We start from the raw sequence: 23,074 nt of genomic DNA, 5'->3' as shown, positions 1-23,074 counted from the left end.
TTAAATACTATAATTATAATAAAATAGGATATATAACTAGAGATTATTAATAACTTAAATATATTTGATACTAACCTATTTTAAAAAAACGAGCTAATATTATAAATAAAAAAAGTCCCCTATAAATAACTCTTATAAATAGCTTATTATAATAATAACTATTTTATTTATTAAAATAGTAAGGAATAAATAGGATAGTACTTAAAATAACTTAAGGATAATAAGCGATCTAGGTATAATATTACTTTATTTTCTATTAAAACCCTAGTAATAGTAATAAAAAAAGAGGAAATACTTACTTATTAACCCTATATTTTTAAAAAGAATAATATTAAATATTTTATTATACTTTTTTAAATTTATGAGAATATAAAAAAGAAGAGTAAAACGGACCTTATTATAAAAACTATATTTAACTTTTTTAAAAGACGAATTTAATAAAGACTCTTAGTTAATATAAAAGAGTAGCTCTTTAAATTTAAAAAAAGAGGACCTAATATAAACGAAATTATAAATAGCCTGATTTACATAATACAACGGAACTATATAAATTAAAAATAGCTTATTAAGTTTAAAAAAGGACTCGATTTAAATAAAACTATAACTAAGTTTATTTATATAATACGACGAGTAAATAGTAATAAAGAATTTATTTATAAAGTTAAAAAATAACTCAAAGACTTTTTATACGAAAATAAGATCGAAGTAATTAAAAAATTAATTCTTAACTTCGGAATTATTAAAGAAAGAAAAATTAATTTTAATTTTAAAAAAGAAGATATTAAAATAAGAACTAGTTCTTTTTATTTTAATAAAATAGAATTATTTTATAATTCGGACGAACTTCGTAATATTACCTAACGACGTACTTAAATAGAGATTAATTATAAAGTACTACTTAGCGTTAATAATACTAGCTCTAAATAGGATAATAACGAACTACGGTATAAATATATTTATTTATTTAAAAATAACTAAACTATTTAGTTTTATAAAACTAGAGAATATAAAAAAGTTATAATAACCCTTTATATAAACGAAAATTACTCTTGACTCGACCCCGAAGACCCCTTTTATAAGGAATTATTTTAAATAGAATATTTAAATAATAAATACTTTTAGTATTTTATATTTAAATAAGATAGTCGCTTTTACCTATAAAGACGTAATAATAAAACTATTAAGGATATTTACGTAAAGGATTAATTACTTAGCTAGATATTACTAAGCTTTAATAATAATAATAGAGCTATATTCGGACTAGACCTTAACTTTTTTATAAAGTACTTTAATAATAAATATATAAAATAGGAAGATTATAAATATAATTAATATTAAGTTTATTATATTAAAAAAGCTAAGGTATAGAGAAAATAATAAAAACTACGTAAGTAAAGTACTTAATAAAAAAAGTATATATTAAAAAACTAAAAAAGCTAATTATAAAAGAACGATAAGAGGCGAGAATAAAACAAAAGTTCTTATATATAATTAAATAACGTAACGACGTATATTTACAAATTAATTTTAATATTTACGGATAAGGATTAAACGTTATTATTAATAATAGTGCATAAAAAACTTATATTTTATTAAGAATAGTAAATAAACTTAACTTATTATAAGTATAAAAAGATAACTTATATTAATTATAAATAGTAAAAAGAGAACGAGTTAACTATAACTATACATATATTAATTAAAAAACCGTATACTTCTTAATATATATTAATAATTACTAAGAATAACTATAGTATAATATTATAAAAATCGGAAATATCGATATTATCTTAGAAACTTCGTAATTACGAAAGTATAATTTATATATAGATTAGATTATTAACTAGGTCCTCTAAGAAGATTTAGTTACTAAATAGCTTAAAGAAAAAAGGGTTTAAACGGATTTTTAAAAACTCCTAAAAAATAAGAATAAATACAATATATAGCTTTTATTAAAATAATAAGAAGTTTTAAAAAGTTTATAATTAATACTAACGATTAGAGATCGTAACGATTTTAAACTATATTTAAAAAGTACTAAATATATATAAAACTATTTATAGAACTTAAAAAAATAGGATTATTAAAATATAGTAATTAAAATATAAAAATCGAACTTAAAAAAAAAACGTAACCTAGGTTCTTTTTAATATACTTAATAAATAAAAAAGAATAAGAGTATTTTAATAAATATATTAATAAAGAACTCGAGAAGAGATGTATTTAACTATCGAATTCTCTCGTAGGATTACTTCTATTTTTCGTATTAAAAAAAGGAATAAAAAAACGAAAACTTATTATTAATTATAAAAAACTTAATAAAATTATAAAATAAATTATTATCCTTTATTACTTATTATTAAGCTTAGAGATCTACTTTACGGAGCTAATTAGTTTATTATTATAAACCTTAAGAAAGTATTTAATTAGATTCGGATTAAAAAAGGAGATAAATAAAAAATAGTATTTTAAACTTATAGAGGACTTTTTAAGTACTTTATTATACCCCTTAAACTTATTAATATTTTAATAACTTTTTAAATAATAGTTAACTACGTACTCCGAGAGTACGTTAATATCTTTATTATTATTTATATTAATAATATTCTTATTTTCTCTCTTAACTTCGAAATATATAAAAAGTATATTTATATAATATTTTAAAAGCTTTAAAATACTAAACTATATACTAAACCCTCTAAATACGAGTTTTATATATAAAAAGTAGATTTTTTTAAACATACTATTATATTAAAGTAAATTTATATATAAATATTAAAAATAGAAGTAGTTAAGGACTAGCTTATATTATAAAATATTAAGAACGTATAAAGATTCTTAAGATTTATTAATTTTTATTAACGATTTTTTAAAAAGTATATTAATATAGTTAAACCGCTTAATAACTTACTATAAAAGAATACCCTATTTATTTAAAATCTAAAGTATAAAAAAGTATTTATTAAAGTTAAGAATATAATCGTTTCTAAACTAATTATAATAATCCTAGACTTTTTAAAACTTTTTAAAATTAAAATTAATATTTTGAACTTTACTATAAGAGCGGTCTTAAGATAATAAAATAAGTAAAAAAAGGTTTATTTTTATTATTTTTATTTTAAAGTATTTTATAGAGTCGAGTTAAATTAATAAATTTATAATAAGAACCTAATAATAATTATTAAAGTATTTTAAAAATACAGATTATAGTTATTTAGAACTAAGTACGAAATTATAGTTTATATAAACTATAAGAACTTTATAAACTTTATAACGAATAAGAACCTAAATAAATAATAAGTTAAATAGGGCGAATTTTTATTTAAATATAACTTCCGAATTATTTATTAAAAAGGTTTAAAAAATAGTAAAATAGACGCTCTTAATAAAAAACCTAATTATAAAGTTACGGTTCTTAAAGAAATATAAGTTATTTTTAAGTAAAAAAAGAATAGTAGCTTTATACTAATTATAAAACTTTTTATAATAGTTAAAAGGATTAATACTAGCTTAATTAGAAAAATAACCCCTAAGCTTATTATAAAGGTTTATAATATACTAATATATAGTTATTAAGGAATTATTAAAACGTAAAAACGGATTCGCTAGTATTATAATAAATCCGCTATATATATTAAAATTATAAAAGTAATTAAGGATTACGTAATTTATAAAAAAAATAAAAATAGCTTATATAAACTATATAGCGAGCTATAACTATTATAATTACTAATAAAAATATAATAATTAATTATATAAGATTTTATTATTAAATTACTAAAGTTTAGAGAACTATTTATTAAAGTATAATACGATAATATTTTAGTTATAGTTAACTAACTTACTAAGTTTACCTACTTTATCCTCTATACAAAATCTAGTACTATAAAAGACTTAGTATATATATTTACTAAGGTTATACTCTTAAACTATAATTTATTAAAAGAAGTTATTTCTAATAAAAATAAGCTATTTATTTCGAAGTTTTAGAAATCTCTAATTATATAACTTAGTATAAACTATAAACTATTAATATTATTTTATTTATAAACTAATAAATAGATAAAAAGAATTAATTAAATCTTCGAGATATACTTTTATTATTATATAAACTACGACTAGAATAATTAAGTAGTACTTTTATTAATAACTTAGTTTATATATAATAGTATAATTAGTAAAAGTACGGGAGAATTTCCGTTTTATTTTAATTACGGATTCTAATTAATAATATATAGAGAAGTATAATAAGGACTATAAGTTATAAAGGTTATAGTAAATATAAGTAAATTTAAAAAAGATTTATAAATAAGCCTTATTAAACCTCGAGTTTATATAATAATATATAAAAAAGAATGCGAATAGATTAAAAATTAAAGAATTATTTTTAAAGAAAAGAGGATAATACTTATCTCTTTTATTATAATATTAAAACAAAACGACTAAATAATAAGTTAGATTATAAAAGACTTAGACCTTTCGAGATTATTAAAAAAGTCTTATTAATTAATTATAAATTAAGATTACTAAATATAATACAATATTATCCCGTTTTTTATACTTTATTACTCGAACTTATACTAAGAAGTCTATATATAAAAGATTATATTATTATTAAACTAAACTAATTAGAGTATAAAGTTAAATAAATTATTAATTATAGAGTTAGGAATAAAATACGGGAATTTCTAATTAAATAAAAAAACTATAAATATAAAGAAAATATATAAGAACTTATTACGAACTTTTAGAACTCTTAGGAATCCTTTTTAAAATATTAAAATTAAAATTAAAACTAGAACTCTTAGTTATTATAATATTTTAATTAATTACTCTAAAAGTATTACTAAACTACGCTTTTTATATAGTAACTAACTTATTTTCGTTAATAATATTAAGAGGATTAGGAATTATCTTTTCTTTTTTAAATAGTATTTTCTTTTTTAAAAAACGATTTAATTTTAATAAAAACTAATCTATTTTAACCTACGTATAACGTAAAGCCTTTGCCCATTTTGAAAAAAAAAGCTCTTTTACTTCTTCCTTATATTCTAACTTATTAGCTTTAAATAAAAAACGATTTATTATAAATATAATTAATATAAGAAATATTAATAAAAAAAGAAAGAAACTTATAATTATATATAGTACTAGTAGTTACGTTATAGGAACGACTACGATATATATATTTATAATATTTTAATTTACTTTTTAGTATTTTATATTTTTACCCCGATAAACGATGAAATAAATAAAGTATTTTAACCTTAAGTCCTCGCTTTTTAATTTTAAGAATAAGTTTTAACTAACGATATATTAAAGATTTAGTAAATATTTTAATATTTTTAAAAAAACTACTTAACGAGCCCTAACTTAAGCTATAACGACTTATTTATAGGTTTATAAAAATAAGATTTTTAAAAAGGAGACTTAATATTACGACTTAATATATATAACTAAAACTAGGCCCCGCTCTATAGGCTTATAATAGCTATAATATATTATATATATAAGAGTATAAGAATATAAAATAACTTTTATAAGTTAAAAGAACTATAAATAAGTTATATATAAATAGAAAGTAGTAATTATATAATAAAATAATTATTATATTAAGAATTAATATACCGGCGTTATAAATTAATATACTAGCGTCGCTCTTATATTAGCGTCGCTATTTTACTTTTTAATTAGTTTAAAAAAATAGTACCTCCCTATAAAAGTAGTAAGGGTAATTATATTAATATAACTATTCTTATTATCCTCTCTAACCTAAGCTCTAGTTTAAGATTTTTAAAAATAAGAATACTACTATAACTTACGTACTTATTTAGAACTACTATATTACCTATTTAAGATTTATAAATTTTAAATTAGCTAATAATATAAGCTTTTATAAATCTTAAATAAGTAAGGCTTTTTCTTATTATATACCTAAAATATATAAAAAGTAAATTATAATAACGTCTACTTAATTACTTTTTTTAACGTAGTTATAATAATTTATTATTATTATAAACTACTTTTTATTAGCTCTATTTTTTTTAAATACTAAGCTATATTAGCCGTTTATTTATATAATTCTCCGTTATCCTCCTTTTATTAAAAACGCTAAACTAGCTCCTTATTTATTACTAAAATAAGCTCGATATTTAGCTTTAACTTAGCTAACTTATCTTTTTTATAAGCCTAGCTAGTATTAATTAATTCTTATTTTTAAATAAATAGCCTTACTTCTTATTACTTATACTTTATTTATTATAAGTAATACGAGCTTAACTAGCTAACCGGCCTTTTTTAAATAAGGCTACTTATAATAAAATAGGCTATACTATATTTTTTAGCTTATTATAAAGGGATATAATAATTTTAAAATTAAGGATTTAGTAATATAGATCTAAGGAAAACGTTTTTTAAAAACGCTATTAAGAATATACCTCTTATTTATTAAAAATAGCTAAATTTAATATTTTAAAATAGATTTTATAATAATATAAAATACTTAGCTTAATCGAAATAGTATAGTCTAGATTATAAGATCTAAGGGGGTCTAGGAATAGCCTCTTATTAAATAATATTACTTTTTTTATAAGCCGGCCTTATATCTTAATTAAAATAAGATATTTTAAAAAAAGTATTATTCGAAGTTTACTTAAGTATTTAAAGCGAGTACTTATATACTCCCGGTCTATAAGTACTTTGTCCTTTATATAAGCTTAGTAAAAATATAGCTCTTAATTACTAATTATAGTTTATATAACGTTAATAAGCCGATATAAGTAATTAAGACTATTTAAAAAATATCTTTTAATCTTATTATTACTTAACTTAGTATTAAAAGTAATACGAGTACTAAAGTTTTAATATTTTTAGATAAAGTAATAGGCTTATTATATTTTTAAAAGTAGGTATATTACGTAGAGGTATTAGAAAATTAAGTATTAATTATTAAACTTTTTCTAAAGCTTAGTCTAGGCTTTTTTAAAAGTATACTTAGTTTTAATAAAAATAATAAGCTTTTATATTATAAAGACTTTATAATATATATAAGAGGGGGGCTTATTAATAAGCGTATTAATATAAGCCTTATTTTTATTACTTAGCGTAGCTATTACTTATATTAATAACTAATATCTCTTATTATTAAACTTACTATTATTACTATTATAACTACGGTCCTTAACTTACTTTTACTTAGCCCTAAGTATAATATTAGAGTTAATATAATAAATATAAAGTTATTACTAAACGTCCGGGAACTATTCGTTTAGTATAGCCTTTATCTATTTATTATAGTTTATAATAATAATAATAAGGTAACGGACTAAGTATTAATTTATAAATTAATAAATACTTATTAAAAAAAACTAAAAACCCTCTAGTTTCTTATTATTAATAAGGCCGAACGCGGCGTTATAAATAAATTTAAAATAGGTCTACTTAATAATTTTAAAAAGAGGGAGCTTAAAGCGATTAGTATTATAAGTATTATCGAAATTAATTACCTTAGGGAATCGCTTTTATATTTAAAAATAGTAAAAAAAGGTCTAAATAAGGCTAATACAGTAGTTTAGCTCGTTATCTACCTATTTTATTATATATAAGATATTTCGCTTATTAAATAACTTAATTAACGCTATAATTAGTAAGTATTTAGCTACTTTTTCTTAGTTTATACGAGCCCTAGTGTTATAAATATCTTATTAAATAAATAAGAACTCTAAGAACTATTTTTAAATAATAATATATATATTATAAGCCCGAATCTTAACTCGTTAGCTTATAGTTTTAATAATATCCTTAATTACTTTAATAAGCTTATAATATAAAAAGTACGTAAAAGTTTTAAAACTAGAGCTATAATTATATTAATTATACTAGGGGTTTAAATAATAATATAATAACTACTTATCCTCCTTATAAGCCTCGGTAATAACTTATTATTTATAATTATATTTATAAAACTTACGCTATTAAATACTAGTGCTTAATATAGGCCTAGGCTTATTAAAACGATTATATTAAATAGTATATTAAATAATTCGACCTTAAGCTTTATACTTATTCCGTTTTATAATACTAAATTTATTAGCTCTTATAAAGTTATTAACTTAATTAAAAAGGGTATTATAGGTTTATTTTAAATCGTTAAGAATCGGTAAGTTTAGGATTTTAGTTATAAAAAGAGAGGAGGATTAGTTACTTAGAATATAATAAGAGGCTATAGTTTAAAAAAACGCTTTACTTTAAGTAAAGGATAGTTATAGGAGTAAATAGAGTAATAAGTTAACTTAGGGACCCTATATTTATTATTATTAATAAATATATTCTTATTATCGGAGTAGTACTATTATTAATTATTAATTAGTTTTAATAACCTATTTAATAAGCTAAAGAGTATTATTAAACTACTCTATTATAAAATACTTAGGTTACTAGGACTATTTATTAGGGAGAGAGGGGTTATATTTTAAAAAAAGTCATAAAAAAGTAGTCCGCTAGGTTTTTATTATTCTTTTAGGGAAATAATAAGTAAGGTATAATATAAGCTCTATACTAAAGTAATTATTTATAAGAAGTTACGTATTTTATAATATACTAACTAAGAGCTTAGTAATAAGGTCGCGCTACTTTTTAAAATTACTAATTTTATAAATTTAGTTAATACTAGGGCAGCTATTCTTTAAAAAAAGAGATAATAATAATTAGTTAGATAATAATAAGAAGTTATAATTAATTAATAGTCGTTTTTATAAAAAAAGAAGTCTCTTAGTAAGGGTATTATTTTAAAATTAGCCTTAGAGAACGTTTCTAACTCTAATTATAAAAGTTATTATAAATAAATATTATAAGTTAGATTTCGAGGCTTAATAATATAACTTAAGTATAAAAGAAGTAAAGGAATAAAGGCTTAGGATACTTTATAAGTATTTAGTAAAATCTAACTATATTAATAAATTTTTTTAAACTAATTAAAAGGTAGAATAGCGACGCTAGTATAAGAGCGACGCTAATATATTAATTTGCGACGCCGGTATATTAATTCCTATTATAATTACTCTAAGTAATTACTTATTAATATTTACTAAGTAATTACTTAACGAATAAGAGTAATTATTAATAAAGGATATATTTATAAATAAATCTATATATATTATAGACTTAAGCTAAGCTTAAGAATAGACTTTTTATAACTTCTTTAATAATTAACTTAGTATTAGATTTTATAATCGCTTTTAGTTATCTTTACTAAGAACCCTTTTTAATAAAACTACGATTTATTACCGAAGCCTTACTTATTTTACGATTTATAAATATAGCTTTAGAGAAGCTATTTATAATTACGATACTACTTACTTAGTACTCGTGGCTTTAATTTTTATTAATATACTTATTACGACTAGCTAGCTATAATAATAAGTTTTCGTTTTCTTAGTATAAAGTCGTACTTAGAGGATTTTAATAAATATAATAACTTACTAAAGCTTAGATTTATTACTTAGTATTTTAATTTTAAATAAGCCGTTACTAAGCTTATAATTACTACTTTAAAGTAAGTAATAATACTTATTTTATTATAGTAATAATAAAACTAAAAGACTTTATTTTCACTATTTTTATTATAGATTTTTTAAATAAAGACCCCCTCTAAGCGGATTTATAACTTCCTTAGCTTTATACCCTTTTATAATATTAAATTATTATTAATAAAAGTCCTCCCTTTTTAAATTATTTTTAAAAAAGCAAGGAGGCTATTATAATTATTAAGATTAGTTAATAATACGAAGTTAGTATTAATTAAGGTTTATAACTATAAGGTAATCCGAAATAGTAGCTACGTACTAAAGATTATATAACTTATTACTAATTAATTAATTATAATATAATAAATTAATTAATATATAATTTAATTAATTTTAATAATAATTATAATAGTTATAAAGAGTTAAAAGTAGTAGTACGTAACTTCGTTAGTTTTATTAATATTAAAAAAAAGGGGTACTAAAAGTTTCTTAGATTTTTAAATATAATAAAATACTAAATTTAGGGCTCTATAATACTTAGGCTTTCTTTTTTATAATAATTATTAATAATCTATTTAATTAAGTAATATAATACTAAACTTATATTTATAAATAAAGAGTCGTAGGTTCGAATCCTGCTCTAGGTATTTATATTTTTAATTATAAACTTTTATAAAATATAGTTAGGAATATTAATTTTTAATTAGCCCGGCCCCGGATTTTCTTTTTTTTAAACAACTTTATATTTAATTAAATACGTTAAATATAGGGCCTTATAATATTTAATTATTTAACTTACTAAAATTCCTATATTTGACTGTTTGTTTAACTTATTTATTTGATTGATTTGAATGGGTATAAGCGCTGGGATGTAGTGAATGTTCTTGACCCTCCTCGTCCCTCTAAATAGCATCGTGCACGCCGTTCCATCTCAGCGTCTTCAGTGCGTTGTAAACGTAGGGCAACCCCACCCATCGTCCACGAAACAGATTGGCGAGGAGGTCCTGGTCAGGGAATACCCACTCTGCAGGTGCGGTCTTGACACAGTCTACTATCGCCTCGTACTGACCTTTGGAGGGGATCACGACGAGAAGACCGCTGTTTAGAAGCCCAAGTGGCTGCTGAGTAAGATCCTTGCCGTTGGTCTGGGCTGCATCAGGGTCGGCGTGGTGAGACGTAAACGGACAATTGGCCGGGACCCAGCTGACCGGGTAGTGAGGCTTCTTGAGAGGGTTGCAGGTGCACGCGTGACCGGCAGCGAAGACCTTTGTGCCGGTAGTGATGGTGGTGCCGGCGGGATTCAGTGGCAGCAGCATCAACTCGTCCATGTTCTTGCGCACTAGCATGTCGCAGTCTAGGAGGACGACTCGGCTGTATGCGGTGAGAGAGAAGACGGTCAGTTTGATCCATGTGTCTTCAAAACGTGGCTCGCTTGAGTAGTCTCTTGTGTTCGAGGGGCTTAGCCGTGGAACCCGTTGGAGGGGGATCCCTCTGGCAGCAATGGCGGCGCGGCCCTCCTCGGGAAAGCAGTCTGTGTGAAGAGCGATGAAGGGGTAATTTGTATCCGAGGCCAGGAGGGAATGATGTAAGGTCAGAAGCCCGGGGAGGTAACTCATATTTGTGATGAGACTAGCCCAAACTTAAGAAATGTCAACGTTGGTGAGGCTTAATACTCGGGAAGACAACATTACCTTCATCTGATTGTACTGTCCGTTTGGATTGTGGCATTTTTACGGCCGTTTTCTTGCGGTGAACGTGCTTGTGAGATTCCTGGCAATAGTGGTGAATAGTATGCTCGGGCATCGTCTGCAGTATATGTACTCAGGGCGGTCGTCCCTTGGTTCATGAGCCACTTCTTGGATGGTGGAACAAATGCTGTACTCGGCCCATGCCGATGAAAAGTTGGCCACATGTGTTGTGGAACAGAAACACAGGACCACTCTCAGCATCGAAGCATCAACCTGATCTTATTATGAGTTCCGCATGCTGAGACGTACATGTAGTTTGAGATCCAATTTCCTCTTTCGATTGGACTTGCGTAGCCAAGCCCGCGCCTTTCCGCGAAACCAAATCATACGTCACTCGGGCGTTAAGCGATTCGATGATGTAGAATATGGAAGTACATACATAGGCTTATCGGCGGAGCGTGTCTTTCTCTTCCTCTGGAAGGGGTCACAAATCTTGAAAGAACCTGTCGCTCTGCCTCCGCGGCAATTCTTGGCTCGACCAACCACGTGTGGCCATCATGATCTGCTTCCTGGTTTATTCTGGCTCAACAGTCAGTCATGGGTCATTCCATGGAAATGCGAAGCCGGTGATAATCAGGAAGGAGCTCAAGCTGACTGAGAACATTCCAGTAGCTTCTACCAGCAAGGCCAACACCGGCAATTGGACACCAAAGCTGGGTCAGCTGTGTCACGTCCACCAGCAAAAGTGATTAGTGCCCGCCTTTGAAAGGGTCTTTGGGCAGCCCTGTACCGTTAGATTGAACTCAAGTCATTGAATGCCCGAACTTTCCTCTTTTCTCCCCAACAATGGGGCCGTGGATGTGGACTTTTGTTCTAAATCCGCGATTTCCGTCGAGACGGGATTGGGCGCTTTAACAAAATCTCTGGTCGTCTTCCAGTTTGATATCCACCGCTCTCACGTTTCCGACGTTTCCTCTTCTGCCTAAAGTATGCTGCAGCCAGTACTACGGTGGGCTTGCCGTTGTATTCAGTCCGTGTGAGGTCCTGCCGGAGTAAGATTGGGTCGCTTGGTGATCATGTTACGAATGTAGCCAAAAGAACAATCATGTCGGATTCTTCACCAAGGGTGTTGTTATTGGTGAGGTGGTCGGCATCATGATCGTCTCAATCTTTCTGCCACTCTCCCATTAAGCTTCGGCCAGATTTTCCGCCTCCCTTTACTTGCCACAGATTCATGAACCAAGGATCTTGTGTGCCGGTAACTGGAATTGAACCAGCGACATTTGGGCTTCAGAGACCTTACTAGGTGCATACATTGAAATGCAGTATTTGGGAAGCAGCCATTGTTAGGGGCATTTCCGCAAAAGTGCGCGTAAACTCAGCATCATGCAAGAATCAGAAGCCCACAGCTTATATCATAATAAGGCTTGTAAGCCTTAAAGTAAAATTTCGAGCCTTAATACTGATCTGAATTTTCGACGGCCGGTTTTCGACGGCCGACCAAGAGTTCCAGGTGCACTTACGAATCTGTAGACAGGCATAAGTTTAATATCCTGTCCCTATTTGCGACGTGGTGAAAGTATGAGGTTCAAATCGCAGATCTAAGCGCACACTCTTCCCAGTACATCCAAACACCCCGCCACAGCGACATCTAAGCTCCAAAATATCATTGAGGAGCACACAGTGCGGTTTATCGGCTCGTTATCTGGCCATTTACAAAGTTGCCGGCCGCGTCACACTTCACGCGGTGTGTCTTCGCTCGTCTGTGATGGTATTGATGGCGTGCGGAGTGAGGGCAGGGATTTTGTGAATTTTAAGGTGCCGACTGCTTAGGAGCGTACGTGTACTGCGAGGAATTGAGTTAACGAGGATCATTGGTGAACCATGGGTTGGAGAGGGTGTCGGATTGGAAGTCCAATTCGACCGCGGCATACAGCCGACTGCGCAGGGGCCAATTGGGGGCCCTATGTACGATTATCGTAGCCAGCCCAACCTACGGTTGGAACCTCCTTTTTACACCTACTACGCAGATATTCATATAGTTCAATTGATCTCTTCGTCAACTACGGTTCGAACCAACTACCCTGTAATAGGGATACCAACAGAGGGGTAATTTGCCTATCTTAACTTCTATGGATTTCTCAAACAGCTCATCCCTCAAGGCTTCGATCTCGAAAAGCGCAGACCAATCTCGCAACCACAACTGCCCTGAAAGCTTGCTAGAAAATTAGTTTCCTTTCTAAAAATTCTAGTTTAGCAAGTATCGCTCGTTAGAAATGCCGCATGTTAGCCTCACTTCTATTGCTTAACTCTATCTAGTAAGGAACAACACAAAAGCTCTAGCTTAACTCAATATCGGCGCTAATATAAATCTTAACCGGATGTTTAACTGTTCTTTGAGTCGATACTTTCCACGCTCGAATGAGAGCGAGTCATGCCACAACTGGAAGCTATCTTTTCCCAAACTGAAAGAAAGTTCTGCGTAACAAATTTAAGCAGCATTAAGCCCACTTGAAGACATCGTGTTAATCCTTTATCTCTGCAAGTCACCTTAGCACTCCGCTGCCTTACATTCTTATCCTACGACCAGGTGAAAGCCAGTTGCACAACATGTACTTCGTCATTATCGTCCTCTTGGAGACCCTTGCAGCCTCTGTAGCCGCACATCCCATCGTCGTCTCCTCCGATCTCTCCTACGCCTCGGCGCCATCATTCAGAAATGGCATGCACACGAACAATATCAAAATCAAAGTAGGGGAAGAAGGTAAAGTTGAAGAAGCCTCAAGACCTTTCCAACTGATTCTGATATGTTGGTCACAGATCAGCCCGACCTTCAAACTAGGGATGAGGCTGTGGTTGATGTCCTCGGCTTAGACACCGAAGATGCCGGGTTGCCCATCCAGCACTATGACAAGGAGATCACTCACGTCTCTCCCAATAATGATCTCTCAATCGTCCCAAGAGCAAACAAGAAGCCGACGAAAGCTGAATTAAAGGCCGACGACAAGAAGTTTCATAGAGATCAACTACGACCAGACGACGCAAAATACATTAACAACCTCGACAGAGCCAATGCCAAACAATGTGGTACAGGTTGCCAGGACTCCTTAAACTCTCACCGCTCCCAACAGAGCAAGGAGCTAAAAGAAAAACAGCGAAATGCGCCAAATCTCCCAGGCTCAAGGGCATCACGAGGCGAAGTCAATAGTAAAGAGAATGATTATCAGCACGATTTGAATCACCTGCGTATGGACAGAGGCGACATAGGTGAAAACGGCAAGAATTCCCTGAACTCGTGGCATTCAGTCGAATCCGCCAATTCGAAGGCATCGAAGGCATCGAAGGCATCTAAGGCATCGAAAGGAGGCAATCATGGCTGAGTAGCTTAAAATTGGTTCGAACCAACAACACGTATACGGATTGTAACAGGCTGGAAGTTCGAACTGTCAATGTTTCATTCAATTCTCAAGGAAATTCATGATCAAGAGATTCATTGAGATAGTTTTTGTAGCGAATGAAGTGTTGTCGCAATCCTCTGTGATCGATTCGCCTTCAGCCGGGCCAGATGCTAGTGACGCGCCGAACTACATTTGCAACGCTCCAAGATCTTTATGCAGGGCAGGATTTCCGAAAGTATGAGCTACATTCATCTATAACTGTGTTCCACAGCGCATAGCTTTCACTCACACAAGAAACGTTTTTAGCTACCTAGGCTTTGTTCATAGTTGCCTGATTCTAGCATGGCTCAGGTGGTGCGATTGCTAAATGGGCATCACGCGTAAGTAGATTGTCAAGGAGCCTGAGCTGCCAAGGCGTTTCCTGGGGCAAAGTCAGACCGCTGCTCATGCCGCTTACGCTGAAAACATCCAGGTCTCATCTAACCACTCGAAGTCAGCAACTCAAAGGTGAGCAGCCGGATGCAAGAATAGAGTGCCTCGCCACTGTCTCTAGTGTCTTCCTGCGTGGGTGCGGCGACCGCCGAAAATGTACAAAGAAATTATCACGCAATGGTTATTCTGGAGTATGAGTACAGTGTGTGCCCGGTTTGCTCGTCCACTTCTCATCAGCAAAGCTTGTGTTGGTTCTACTTGACCTACAATCAGTTGATGACCTGACTCAATATTTAAAGAGGTTAAGTGGACGGCGGCTCTTAAAGCCCCTCTTAGGGGGATGAGAAAATCAATCCCTGTCAATTGCTTTGAAAGAGCGCGCACGCGCCGCTCCGAGGCCCCATCTCATGTTACCAAAGTGCCTTTCGGACCACATTTCATCATCACTCGCGCCCTTCATGTCAACCCGCCGGCTATAGAACCGCTTAGAATAGCCAAGAAGAAGAGACATCGCAATTACTCACCAGTTCTATAGAGCTATCATAGGCGCTTATCCAGACGTTGAAATCGTCTCATACAGTTTCATTCTCAGATCGCCTTCGGAACAGAAAGGCCTCATACATAGATACAGACACAGACACAACGATGGCATCGACAGCAGCAGCCAGAACATACCTGGCCTTCCAGCACAACGCAAAACTCACCACTCTCAAGACCATCGTCACCGCCATCCGCCCCTTTGCAGACCTCGAAGAAGCCAATCGCGGACTCTTCAAAGATGGAAGCGACCAAGATCACGTAGTCGTGACGGAACAAACAATCTTCCATCCCCAAGGCGGCGGCCAGCCCTCCGACATCGGCTCCATGACCGCCACCGCAGGCTCCTCCTTCGCCGTCAACTCTGTACGCATGGACGCCGTACGCGACGGCCAAGTCCTACATTTCGGACGTTTCAACGGAGACGCGGTATTTAAAGAGAGCGACGAGGTAGAGCAAGCCATCGACGTCGAGAAGAGACTGCTGTACTCCCGCCTCCACACAGCAGGACACGTCCTCGGCGCAGCGGTACGGCACCTCCTCGAGAAGGAAGTCGAGGGCTTCGACGAGCTCAAGGCGTCGCATTTCCCGGACTCGGCATCATGCGAGTTCCAGGGCCTCATTGATGGGAAATGGAAGGAGCCGATCCAGGGCAAGGTGGATGAGTTCTTGGCGGCCAAGATGCCGGTCAAGGTCGATTTCTGGGACGAGGACGATTTCCGGGCGCGGGGGCTCGAGAGGCTGATTCCGGACCGGAGTCTTGCGCCGCCCGGGGAGAAGTTCCGCGTTGTGGAGATTGTGGGCGCCGAGGTGTATCCTTGCGGTGGTACGCATGTCGACACGACGGATTTGTGCGGGGAAACTGTCGTGAAGAAGATTTCGAGGAGTAAAGGGAAGTCAAAGGTCAGCTACGCGGTGAAATAAAAAGGTGAAAGACGATTTAGACGGCTTGGGTACACGAATGATGAGCGTTGCAGGTGTATCATAATAGAGAAGGACGCACTTCGTCTCGTTAGAAGGTCTCGTGGCTTGTGTGGACCACTATTTAGAACACACACAATCCGTGATACTTAAAATTATTTCTATTCAAAGCTTGCTTGATAGTATCAGATCACGCTAAGAACATGTTTGACCATGGCTATCGCCTTCTCTTCTTCCAACCGCCGAGCAACCAATTGCAGGCTGATGGGCATGCCATGTACTGTCGCGGCATCGTCTGCGTAGGAAACATTAGCCATGTTGATCCTTGATTATAGAAATACAAACGTGACTTACATTCGGCGTGGATAGCCTCACAGTCTTTGCTGAGCGGCTTTTCCTTGGAGTCGAGAGGCGTATCCAAGCTTTGGTCTGCTGTCAAGCCAGTCGGGAAGGAAACGCAAGAGTAGTCGAGGACATTGTAAACACCCGTGTATCCAACTGTAAGATCACGGGTCAGAACAATCCCTCAAGACAAGACATAAAGGTAGTTATGATCTTTAAACTCACCATGCTTGAAGCCTCCGCTCTTCACACTCGCAAATGGCGTTGTGGGGCACAGAATCGCATCGATCCCAGCCGCGGTCCACCGGTCGAGATATCGCTTCTGGAACGCGGTGCGTTCAAGGTGAAGCTGCCACATATCGTACGTCCCGAGCTCCTTCGCGGTCCCGTACGCCGCCATTTCGGGCCTGAGTGGCTCCCCGGACTTCTCAAGCTCCTTCTGAATGGAGATACCGCCGTCAGCGACAAACATGCGCTCCAACAGAGTCAGCCCCTGCCTGTGGTCAACGGGCTCCCAGTCAACAATTTCGATTTCGCTACCAGCGGCCTTCAGCTTCTCGACAGTCGCCTTGAGCGCGCGTGTGACGGGCGGAGTGGGCCTGACCATGCCGTCGTTCCACATGACTGCAATTTTCAGCTTCGAAGGAAGTTGCACCTCGCGCCACGGAATCGGGACGCAGCGCGGGTCGTGGAGCCAGGTCTTTTGGTTGACGACGGTTTTGCTGTAAAGTTCGAGATCGGTAATGGTTCGGGTCATGGGACCGTTGACAGATTGGACGGCTTCCTGGCCGCCCATGCCGGAGCGGCAACCTAAGGTGGGGAAGCGGCCGAAGGATGGTCGGAGGGTGAAGATGCCGGTGCAAGCGGCGGGAATGCGGAGAGAACCGCCTTCACGAATGAGAGAATTAGCGTCCGGCCTTCGTTCAAGCAACAGCCAGAGTTGGAGTGATCCAAGACTCACCGATATCCGTTCCGACACCAAGCGGACTGCCCTTGAACGAAATAAGCGCAGATTCTCCACCGGAGCTCCCACCACTAGTAAGATTCCTGTTTCTCGGGTTCACCGTCCGGCCAAAGACATTATTGACCGATTCCGCGATCATCATCGCCGTCGGCACGTTGGTCTTGACGTAAAAGACGGCGCCGGCCTCCTCCAGCAGCGTGGCGAGGGCAGCGTCGTACTCGGCGGGGTTGTCAATGTGAGAAACGAAGCCTACGGTGGCATCAAGCCCCTTGAGATTGAAGTTGTCTTTGAGGGAGATGGGCAAGCCGTGGAAGGGCCCGATGGGCTTTCCAGTGCGCTCGAGGTACTCATCTCTGGCTTTTGCTGTTGCGAGTGCGCGGTCAAAACACGTTTCAGAAAGGCAGTTTGTCTAGTTTACTTGTGAGTGAAGAGCCCACCTGCAAGTGAAGAGCCCACCTGCAAGTGAAGAGAGTCAGGCGGAGGAGAGGGGAGGGGTACTCACCAACTGATGAGCGGCAACGGCCCTCTTGCAGAAAGCGTTTGTGACCTCTACCGACTTGATTTCTCCGGATGCGAGCTTGGGGATCAGATCGGCGGCGTCACTGTTCGTGATGGCGAGCTCTTTCTCTGTGAACCAGCCCGAAGTCTCGGGCCACGATGTGACGTCGTCCTGGGAATCCGGAGGAAGTAGGTTCTTGGGAACAAGCCATTCTGAGGGGAGTGCTGCCGCGAGTGACTCTCGTTTTTTGGCGGCTGCCAATTCCCATGTCTCGGTCTTAATGCTTCCCATAGTAAAATACCTATTGGCTGAGATAGTTTCGTATGAGGATGTCTCTTTGGTTCGCGTACGATAAGATAACCAGGTGGTCAGGGAAAACGATAGCCTCTTCACAAGTTGAGTTTAGACAGATCAAGCTCGGCTCCGGAACTGTTAAATAAGACCAGCAACGGCTACTGGTGGCCTAAGTACTACTTACATTCGTAGTCTAGGAGCGATATGGCGCGAACGAACCGCCCAGCGCCGCCGGTCATCGGTGATTTGATTCGGGGTGCATCGCCCGAGATCTGAGGAGAGTGACCAAAGTGACGGGTCACAGTGTCAGTTCGGATCCGCGGGGACTGTGGTGTGGCGAGGGGGCTGTTGTCTCGACAGATAAGACAGCCGGGGAACATTCATGTTGAGACGGCGTGCGGAGACTTCGACCACCAACTCAATTCACCTTGATAAGCTTGACCACAGGCTGTCAAGCCTGTACAAAGTCAACTTGTTTCGATGAGCTCTACTGCGTAGAAGCGGGTACTTTTCCAGTACGGCCCCATGGGTAAAGACATCCTTCGAAGCACGTTCATGGAGGGGCAATGCTGGAGTGTGGACTGCCCCCTAGTCTTGGAAAGGACGCTAAGTCGTCCTCCCCGCGCGTGCCAGCTCTCTACAATCAATCAAAGAAACCGCCAACAGTGGTGATCTTAGTTGAACTAACGCCCCGTGTAACGCGGGAGGGCGATTCGGGTGCTGCTCATTATGGTCCATGACGCAGACAGCCAGTGTCTTCAGATTGAACCTAATGAGCTAGCTCCGCTGTCGCACCGGAATAAACACCGCCATGTGACCGTGAGGATCGCTGCCGGGTTTCTTTTCCCGCAGCACTGGTAAAACCTACGGATAGTACATGTACGATCGTAGATGCTCAAGGCGTTTTCGAATAAGACGGTGGAGTTCAATTCTAGAACTTCTCTTCATCAAGCATTCAAAAGTTGATTGAGAACGCGCTCTAGCAAAGTGGGACGCGTCTAAAAGAGCCTTAGCCCTACGTAAAATTCTCTCAAATCGATATCGCCGAGCCTTTCCATCGACGCATTCAATTTCACGGCCGCCATCGCAAACGCTCGCCACCACGACGTGAAGCACTACGCAACACCACATCGTCGCGTCTGAACTATCGCGACCACATCCAGGGCGTATCCGGCGTGTTTTGAAGAGGCCGAACTATAGCCTCCTAGCTTTTGGCTAAACCTCTCGGACAACCATCGGACGACGTCTCCGGGGAGAGCTGTGAGCTTATCGTTCCATTCTGGTTCGTTGCGGGGTGCCTGTGATCTCCAGCATTTGATAACGGCACCTTGGTTGCTCACAGTGCAACAGGGACATCGAATCACAACGCTTTGCGACAAGAGCCGACCAACACAGGGAGCCGACGATAGCTCAACTGAGTCGGGTAAACACCGATCGCCTACACAGCGAAAGCCATTGAGATAAGAAACCTATCGGATTGGAAGTCCAATTCGACCGCAGCATACAGCCGACTGCGCAGGGGCCAATTAAGGGCCCTATTTATAATTATCATAGCCAGCCCAACCTACGGTTAGAACCTCCTTTTTACACCTACGCAGATATCTAAATAGTTCAATTAATCTCTTCGTTAACTACGGCTCGAACTAACTACCTTATAATAAGGATACTAACACTAATTAGTAATTAAATTTTATTATTATAGATCGGTAAAGTATCTCGCTACGTAGAAGAGACGACCTCTTAATACCGCACGGGATAAGAGACTCGTACTAATTAACTTTACGAAAGTAAATAAAAAAGGGGGCGATTCTTAAATACCGCACGGAATTAAGTAATCGTAGCCCTTTATTACTTACGAGAGGTTAACGTTTACTACGTTAAACCACGTTAATTAATAGAACTACTTAAATAACTAGTTTTTTTACTATCGCCCCGAGCAGCTTTTTTACTAAACGACTTTTTCTATAGCCGGCCCGTAATTAGAAATTAACTAGTTAAATTAATAAAAAGAAATACTTACGTAACGACTACCTACCTAATTAATTAGCGTAACGAACGAGCTTAATAATATAATATAAAAAAGTACTACGCGATCGAAAAAGGGGATTTCTAAACGCAAACATTCTTATTTAATAATAAAAGTAACCTTATAAGAGTTATTAAGCTAAGAGATTTACGGTATATAGAAAAGTTTATTACTATGGGGATCTTATAGGTACGCCCTTAAGCCTGCAATCTAAATAACCTCCTCGTAGCTCCCTTAACTACCCCCCGGGTATTACTTAGGAATATAATATAAGGGACGGTTTAATAAAAAAAGAGGGGATTTAGAGGTCCTAATAGTATCGAGTTAAAAATATTACGGATCTTAGAGATTAACCTAAGAAAAAAGCGGCCACCCCAAAGTAGTCCTACGACCTCCCGCTAGAGTCACTATTAGCTTAAAAAAAGGCTAAAAAAACGAGGATCTAAGGGAAAAAAAAAAAATCCTTTAAAGGGCCGCTAAAAAGCTTTTTTTTATACTAGCTCCTAGCGCGAGATTACTAATTTCGAAAAATCGGTAACTAATAAAAATCTGTTACGAAGGTAACTTTGTTTACCTTATTATTCGCCTTATTATCAATATTACGTAAGCAAACTATATACCATATTAATCTACGATTTCTGTAGATTATTATAGGTATTGATTATGTAAGCAATACTGCTTATATAAGCTTACGTGAGCAGTGGAAAGTACTGGAAGATAACTGAATAATCTGGAATTTACTCGAGGCGGAATTACGTACTACGATTACGCATTCACTTACGTATATGCTTATTAATTATATCATAATTAATAAGCAATGGAATATTCTAGTAGGAGGTTTTTATGCCTATATGTAGGCGTGTATTTGCCTACCTAGACCTTTCGTTAAGCAAGCAACTTCTCATATAGTAATTCAACTATATTACTCTCTTTATTACAAAAACCTCTTTTATATACGCTTATTTCCCCTATATTCATATATTCTTGCTTCTATATGAATATTCACTTTTCATATTCTATATAAGAATATCCCGCATTACCTCGTTAAAGCTATACGTGCTAGAGGTTATGAGCCCAGTTATTATATAACTGAGGTTTTATTTACTTAAGTGAATATTATTCACTTATCCGAGCTCTTCTATTTTTATTTACCTATATCATACCTATTATCATTTAGGTATATGCCTTTATCCGGTATATGCATATTCATATATTGAGATATCTTACTCCGCCCAAAATCACTTTTTCGAATTCGAAAATTCGAAATCGACCTTTATATTTAATAAAGGATTTATATATATAAAAAGGCAGACGAAGTGTAAGTCCTTTTTATACTATATACTTACTTTTATTAAATATCTATTTATAAGAAAAAGAAGTCAAAATAGACTTTTTCTTATATATATTTTTAGACTTAAAATAAGTCTATTTTCAAGCTTAAAAACAAGCTTGAATTCTAAGCTTAAAGTAAGCTTATTTATACTAGGAACAATACTAGTATATATTTATATTATATATATTCTAAAATATATATAATGGCGGATATTATCAAGGCAATTACAGGCTGCCTTATGCCTGAAAATCAACGCCTAAAAGGTAGTCAAAATTGGACTACTTGGCTTTCTACTCTTCATATTTATCTTCGACTTTTGAAATTAAATACCTATTTCGAAGTTGAAAACGAATATGAAAATATTACTGAAGAGCAAAAAACCCAATCCTTATTATTAATAAGGCAAAATATTCAACCTGAGCCTCTTTCACTTATTTTTGATCAAATTGATCCAAAAGAGGCTCTTAATACCCTTAAAGCATCCTATGAGGGTACAGGACCAGTTCTACGTCAACAATTATACCTCGAATTCCACGCTATTAGATTGGAGCATTTTAATAGCTTAAATGAGTTTATTAGCTCATTTAAAAGCTATATTTCCAAATTAAAAAGCGTAGGAGCTATTATTGAGGATATAGACCAAAAAACGGTCTTTATATCAGCCCTAACTAATATCTTTCCGATTTGGGCTGATCGTCAAAGGTCTAATTTAAGACTTAAAGAGCCCCCTACTTTAGAGGCTCTTATTACGGATATATTAGACGAAAATAGGAGAGAAATCGATACTCCTATGTCTAGTAATACTATTAAGAGTAATAAATACTCTCGAAATAAGTATAATAAGTCTAAGACTTATTATAAGCAAAATACCAACCCAAATACCAACCCAAATAAGCCCTCAAATTACCCAAATAAGCCCTCAAATAAGCCCTCATATCAACCCAAACCAAACCAACCCCGAAACCAGCCCCGAAACCAACCAAACCAGCCCAATCTTTTTACGAAAAACCAACGCCCACATGGAGATTTGAACCCTCAGCCCTTACAATCAAGGAATTATATGGTTAGTGGTTCCGACCACTATACCATAGACCCACTTGATGAAAATTATCAACC

The 23,074-nt window shown here is 34.5% G+C and overlaps 7 protein-coding genes across 7 annotated transcripts, besides 1 other annotated feature; 5 read left to right on the top strand and 2 right to left on the bottom strand.

Moving 5' to 3' along the window:
* Positions 1–3,840: 3,840 nt before the first annotated feature.
* CLUP02_14106 (uncharacterized protein) lies at positions 3,841–3,990 on the top strand (the record flags this gene model as incomplete). Its single annotated transcript, XM_049293038.1, has 1 exon — positions 3,841–3,990. A coding segment is annotated over one exon (150 nt), but the record flags the coding sequence as incomplete, so codon positions are not given.
* A 455-nt stretch (positions 3,991–4,445) lies between these two features.
* On the top strand, positions 4,446–4,628 carry CLUP02_14105 (uncharacterized protein; the record flags this gene model as incomplete). Its single annotated transcript, XM_049293037.1, has 1 exon — positions 4,446–4,628. A coding segment is annotated over one exon (183 nt), but the record flags the coding sequence as incomplete, so codon positions are not given.
* Positions 4,629–7,436: 2,808 nt separating this feature from the next.
* Positions 7,437–7,520: a sequence feature (Short protein (CLUP02_14104, UQC88579.1) was converted to a misc_feature.).
* A 2,906-nt stretch (positions 7,521–10,426) lies between these two features.
* Positions 10,427–11,599, bottom strand: CLUP02_14103 (uncharacterized protein; the record flags this gene model as incomplete). Its single annotated transcript, XM_049293036.1, has 4 exons — positions 10,427–11,163; positions 11,216–11,330; positions 11,406–11,465; positions 11,522–11,599. The coding sequence occupies 4 exons, from the start codon at positions 11,597–11,599 to the stop codon at positions 10,427–10,429; spliced, it is 990 nt and encodes a 329-aa protein (XP_049150182.1).
* A 2,223-nt stretch (positions 11,600–13,822) lies between these two features.
* On the top strand, positions 13,823–14,592 carry CLUP02_14102 (uncharacterized protein; the record flags this gene model as incomplete). Its single annotated transcript, XM_049293035.1, has 2 exons — positions 13,823–13,976; positions 14,033–14,592. The coding sequence occupies 2 exons, from the start codon at positions 13,823–13,825 to the stop codon at positions 14,590–14,592; spliced, it is 714 nt and encodes a 237-aa protein (XP_049150181.1).
* Positions 14,593–15,687: 1,095 nt separating this feature from the next.
* Positions 15,688–16,503, top strand: CLUP02_14101 (alanyl-tRNA synthetase; the record flags this gene model as incomplete). The annotated part of the gene is made up of 1 exon (XM_049293034.1): positions 15,688–16,503. One exon carries the CDS (start codon positions 15,688–15,690, stop codon positions 16,501–16,503), a length of 816 nt encoding a protein of 271 aa, XP_049150180.1.
* A 182-nt stretch (positions 16,504–16,685) lies between these two features.
* CLUP02_14100 (amidase) lies at positions 16,686–18,979 on the bottom strand (the record flags this gene model as incomplete). The annotated part of the gene is made up of 6 exons (XM_049293033.1): positions 16,686–16,795; positions 16,855–16,998; positions 17,068–17,730; positions 17,804–18,215; positions 18,309–18,613; positions 18,784–18,979. The coding sequence occupies 6 exons, from the start codon at positions 18,977–18,979 to the stop codon at positions 16,686–16,688; spliced, it is 1,830 nt and encodes a 609-aa protein (XP_049150179.1).
* Positions 18,980–19,328: 349 nt separating this feature from the next.
* Positions 19,329–20,058, top strand: CLUP02_14099 (uncharacterized protein; the record flags this gene model as incomplete). The annotated part of the gene is made up of 4 exons (XM_049293032.1): positions 19,329–19,456; positions 19,649–19,736; positions 19,808–19,899; positions 19,950–20,058. 4 exons carry the CDS (start codon positions 19,329–19,331, stop codon positions 20,056–20,058), a joined length of 417 nt encoding a protein of 138 aa, XP_049150178.1.
* Positions 20,059–23,074: the final 3,016 nt, after the last annotated feature.

The sequence above is a fragment of the Colletotrichum lupini genome, chromosome 7 (genome assembly GCF_023278565.1).
Source record: "Colletotrichum lupini chromosome 7, complete sequence".
In the NCBI taxonomy this organism is placed as follows: Eukaryota; Fungi; Ascomycota; class Sordariomycetes; order Glomerellales; family Glomerellaceae; genus Colletotrichum; species Colletotrichum lupini.
This window is presented reverse-complemented; position numbering and strand designations above follow the sequence as displayed.